Source organism: Thunnus maccoyii, chromosome 5 (genome assembly GCF_910596095.1).
Source record: "Thunnus maccoyii chromosome 5, fThuMac1.1, whole genome shotgun sequence".
Taxonomy (NCBI): domain Eukaryota; kingdom Metazoa; phylum Chordata; class Actinopteri; order Scombriformes; family Scombridae; genus Thunnus; species Thunnus maccoyii.
This window is the reverse complement of record NC_056537.1, coordinates 3,051,557-3,056,700: the sequence shown is the minus strand read 5'-3', so window position 1 is coordinate 3,056,700 and position 5,144 is coordinate 3,051,557. Positions and strand designations below refer to the sequence as shown.

The 5,144-nt window shown below is 37.0% G+C and overlaps 1 protein-coding gene across 1 annotated transcript; it reads right to left on the bottom strand.

Moving 5' to 3' along the window:
• Positions 1 to 296: 296 nt before the first annotated feature.
• Positions 297 to 4,868, bottom strand: LOC121897743 (5-hydroxyisourate hydrolase-like). The gene is made up of 4 exons (XM_042412450.1): positions 4,553 to 4,868; positions 2,667 to 2,797; positions 2,138 to 2,273; positions 297 to 771 (listed from the first exon to the last, which is right to left on the bottom strand). Exons 2-4 carry the CDS (start codon positions 2,789 to 2,791, stop codon positions 682 to 684), a joined length of 351 nt encoding a protein of 116 aa, XP_042268384.1. The 5' UTR covers positions 2,792 to 2,797; positions 4,553 to 4,868; the 3' UTR covers positions 297 to 681.
• Positions 4,869 to 5,144: the final 276 nt, after the last annotated feature.

The following is a 5,144-nucleotide window of genomic DNA, read 5'->3' as shown; positions in this document are numbered from 1 at the left end:
CTTGGGACCATGTTGGAAATAACTTTAAAGGACGGGTTCACATTTTTTCAAGTGTGTCTTAAAACAACAGTCAGGTGTCCGTATGAATGGTGAAAGAGGTTTTCCTCACTGTAATCATTCCTCCTGTTCATATTGGATATTAAAAGATCCTTCAAATGTGCTTTCAATGTCAGTGATGGAGGCCAAAATCCACAGTGTGTCCACACAGTCATTTAAAAGTTGATGTGAAGCTTATATTCAGCTTCAGCAGTCTGAGTTAGTCATATCAAGTGGATATCTGACACATTTACAGTCTTTTTAGCATCAACTACTGTTGTTTTAAGACACTTGAAAAATTGTGAATCCATCCTTTAAGCAATAAAACATCACTTGATCTTTAGTGGACAAAAGTGAAATCTTAAATATTTGCTTATGCTACTCAATCTACAGTTACATTAATAATAATGATGATGATGATGATAAGATGCTCATGTCACACCAACTGTACATATATAAAAACACATTGTATTCTCTGTCTGTCAGTCAGTAAATGTAACAAAAATTTACAACTGGACTCTCAGAAACTGCGATGATAAAGACCAGTGGATGAGTTCACATCATAATATCTACTTCAGGACAGAGGAAACGTCTCTATCTGTGGTCACAGTGTGTTGAAGCTGCAGCCGCTCTTCCTCTGAGCTCTCAGCTTCCTCTGTAGGTGCTGTAGGAGAACCGACTCATTAACAGAGGGAGGTGGAACTTCTGACCCGGGTCACTGATGGTGAACACAACCTGGACATACAAAAACACACAAACACACAGAGAGGTGCTGATGGTGAAAAAAAAGTACTGACCGTCCAATCACAGGACAGATTCTTTCAGTCTTAAAATAGCAAACATGCCACGGCAGCGACAAACAGACAAAACCTGCTGATGTCCACAAACCCGATGACGCGTTTTTATTAGTGCTGGTTCTGGTTGCTATGCTGCAAAAACTCCCCTGCTAGAAATATTCTTTGAACTTTGATCATTCAAGCAAGAAAAGCTGCCAATGGGGTAAGAAAAAATGACTTAATAAGTTTTCTTTAAACTAGCATAATAATCTAGCCACTCTCAAACACGATGTAACCTTAAAACTAATTTTTAAAAATGACTTTTGGCTTCAAATGAACTGTCAGAAATTCAAAATAAAGATGAAACTAGATTATTTGTCTTTAAAGTCACCTCACTTTATGAGTAAATGAGTTTTGGCGTATATATCTTAACCTGCAAGCTACCAGGGCTTAAACCTTTTAATTTGTCTCAGTTTACGGATTAATATCTCCAAACACTTTAGTTGTGGTCTGATTTTTGAAATAGGCAAAGTAACTTGTTTTCTCATAATATAGATACGTGAGAAATAAATCAAATTTACTGTTTATTATCTATCAGTAGAATCATGTTATAGTGATGTAATGATACAGAGATATGGTGATACAGTACATGTTGTCTAAACTGCTGATAACAAGGAGTTTTGTTTTTTTGAGGGTTTCATTCTGAAGAACTTCTGGTCTGTCAGATTTTGATGAGTCATTTCTGAAGTGTTTTCAAAAGTCGCTGTAGAGAGCAGCAACATACCGTTAAGCATCTCATTAGGGGGGAAAAAAACACATCTTATAAAAGGAAATTACGGAGCCCGGGAGGGGCCGCGGAGGAAAAAAAACAAATTTGTGCTCTTGATTTAACTATCTGACCTTTTCCTCTCTTGTAGAGAACACCAAACATATTCAGTCAGCTGGAAGTTCGAAGAAAATAATAAAGAAAACATTTGACTGTGACGTCAGCTACTGAACCAATCAAAAACCACTTCATAATTACTCTGTATTTCACTTTAATGCACAGTAAACCTGTTCACATTGAACTCTTCCAGTTTCCAGTGTGTTCTTTTGAGTCTTTTTCATAACAAATGGTGAATTAATTCCTAAGTTGTGGGTGATCTGAAGATCTCTGGCCCATCTGAAGATTTCCCACAACAGATTACTACAACAAGGAAATTTATGTTTGTTTGATTGCAGATTTACCAGCAACACATGTCTAAATACAATGAACATCATTCTTTTGTATATGTAAGTGATATCCTGATACAGATCAATAATGCTTCTTGAACATTGAAGCTCACCTCTACATACGGGTAGAAGGAGTTCTGACCCAGACTCTCCCAGTATGAACCCGTCTCAAAGCGCAACTTGTACATGCCGGGAGTGAAAGCTTCTCTGCTGACGAGTCCTGGGCAGCGGCCATCATCGTTCGTAGTCCTAAAAACATGAAACTGCTGAGTTGAGGATGTTCATTAAAGCTTATTAAAGGACTTAAGGTTTTAAACGATTAACTTAAGTCTCTACTCCTTCTACTTTTATCTCATTAAGCTTTTCCTGGCAGTTTTAATCTTCCTGGTCTTCTCTTACAAAGAACACATCGTGATTCAGGCTCATCACACATTTTCAATATCAAAATTCAGCATCTCTTCTCACAAATTTGGCCATGTGGTGTCGAGAATATTTAAAATGACTTCAATCATCCTCATCAGGCTTTATTAGCTTTTTTATTATATTAGCTATTTATTAACACCTGTGCAGTGTAATTCAATCCAATACAAAACCTTTATTAAATACTTATTCTGTTAATCACTCTGATGGGTTCAAACCTACCCGACGGTCAGCATGTTCCAGATCATCAGCTTGGAGTCGAGTCGGTGCAGGCTGAGAGCCATCCTGGCTGCCGGGACGCCATCGCCGGTGTTCAGCACGTGGGTGGTAAGAGGGCAGGCCGCCATGATCTGCTGGATGGGTGTCGGACACGTTAAGCATCACCTGATTTCTTTTACAGTCACAGTCTCAACTAGATTATGAAGAAACCTTCCTCAGTATCAGTTAATCTTTGGCAAACATACGCTGTACCATCACAATCACAGCATCTTTAATTAACGTAATTTAAAGCATCATTTAGTGATTAATGATCTTTACTGAACTCTTAAGGCAACACAGATATGACAACGACCGACAGAAACAGGAATGGATGATTGTGTTTGGCTGCTTAAATGATCACAAATCTCATGTTTGGATCCAAACCAACAATGAACTGATCTACTAACAAGTATTGTGTGTGTATCAAAAGCCTGATGTATCTTCCTTATTCCTCCGTTGTTGTCCAGAAACTATTAAAACCACATCAATGACTCACGTGTTCCTTGTCCCTGAAGAGTACGGTTACTTTAATATATTGGATCAGAAGCCAATGAACTGGCACCGTTGTAAAAATTTATTAAACTTTGAGAATTTTATAAATCTCTCACTCATTTATAAAATTGATTGTAAGTGTGTGAATGACCTTGCCCCAGAACAAGTCAGTCAAATGGTTTTAAAATATAATATCAAAGGGAGCCGCTATGAGGGGAGCAGTTAGTAGAGACTGAAAACCAGCAAAACAACCTCTTCAATCCTCTTATCCACAGATTTCTGCTATCAGAAATAAAACAATAGCTGATTTTAAAGTTTTCAATACTACAGCAAAACTATGAGCAATGAGATATGTGGGTTTATATAGCATACATTCTTTCTTTCCCTTTGTTGTTCTTAATTGTCATCTGTAGTCTTTGTTGTCTCAGTTACTGATTGTAGTGGTTGTTTGTCTGTTTTATTGTGAGTCTCTATGTCTGTATTAGAGTTGTATTATGTGTTTTATCCCTTAAAAGCCTAACCAGAAGACAAGGACTGCAAATTAGCGATGGCTATTCATTGCATCAGTCACGTTTTATTTAAATATAACAATGCTTACATGCATCGTCCCTGTCAAATAAATAAATTCAGTTTGTTTAGAACCAATAACAGCTTTCACTCTCTGCTAACTTGTTGAAAAAATGATCCACAGAAAAAAAATATTAAAACACATTTAATTCATGTTGCGGGGAAGAAGAAATCTAATATTCAATCTATTCAGTGAATTCCAAAAGGAAGTAAATCGATGGTGGACTAGCAGATAAAGCTCTGTGCTTCTCAGACAAACTGAACTTTCAGCCACTATTTGACCGTTGACCCTCTTTGTTTTTTTGGCCCAAAAACTCACAATCTCCCACAATTAGAGATGTCGAGCTGTCATGTGAATGTGAGTCTGGTATTTTTGTATGTTCTATTTAAGAAGATAGTTACTTTATATGAAAAACGTAAACAAATATCAATATATTTGTCTCAGAAATCTCCTCTGTCTCTCGTTTTCTGCATATTGAGAGACAACAATAGGGGTCCCAATCCAGAGAGTGAGAAACTGAAGAGTAATGAGGGTCACAAACTGACATGTACACTAAAAACTACAGAAAACGGGAATGAAAAGCCGAAACAAAACAGAAAAAAATCACATTATGAGCTTTACAAAGGTAGGAGATAAAGCTTAAATGTTTTAAATCAACTGTCTATAAAACACTCATGTACTGGAGATACTTTGTAAATCTTAATAAAGTTAAGATGCATCAGTCTGAAACCTGGAAAGCTGGTGTCTCGCTGTGTTTCAGTGTTATGGTTGGTTGTAAGAGAAGCCTTACCTCTGTGTGAACGCTTCACTCTCTCTCTGCTGCAGCAAGTTGATTCAGCTCCCAAAACCCACCCAACCAGTTGTGGTGTCACTTCACACACCCACTGCTCACTTACCCACTTACCCAGCATGCACTGCAAACCGACCTGGTGTCAAAGGTTGTCTTGGGCTCTAATGAATCACTAAAACGGGCTGAGAGAGAGAGCAGCTTTCCTTCAGTCAACAACATGTGATTTAGTGTTTGTGCTTGTTCCTACATGATAAGGTTCTACTGATTTAATTAAAACAGTTTAATAAAGCCTGGATGGAAAGTTATATAGTTATATAAAGTTATTTGATTTAACTTCTTACTGAAGCAGAATTGTTGCTGTTTCAGTATTTTTAACGTGTTGTATGACACATTTGTTTCTTTATTCTTTATATTGTCTCACATCTGCCTGAGAGTTTAAAGATTCCCTCCACACATGTACTAAGACATACAAAAATAAATACTCTGCTTGGAACAATAATTTGTGTCTGATATTGTTTTTTCAGAAAAAAAATCCTTAAAATGATATCCACCTCTTCTCCCTCATTAAAAATACCAGAATCTATAAATATGC

What these genes read in the sequence shown, in the direction of transcription:
- LOC121897743 (XM_042412450.1), bottom strand. Translation starts at nt 2,791, where the DNA reads ATGGCGGCCTGCCCTCTTACCACCCACGTGCTGAACACCGGCGATGGC. An exon ending in TGGAACATGCTGACCGTCGG is followed by an intron (nt 2,274 to 2,666) that starts GTAGGTTTGAAC and finishes TCATGTTTTTAG; the next exon opens with GACTACGAACGATGATGGCC. An exon ending in CCTTCTACCCGTATGTAGAG is followed by an intron (nt 772 to 2,137) that starts GTGAGCTTCAAT and finishes TTGTATGTCCAG; the next exon opens with GTTGTGTTCACCATCAGTGA.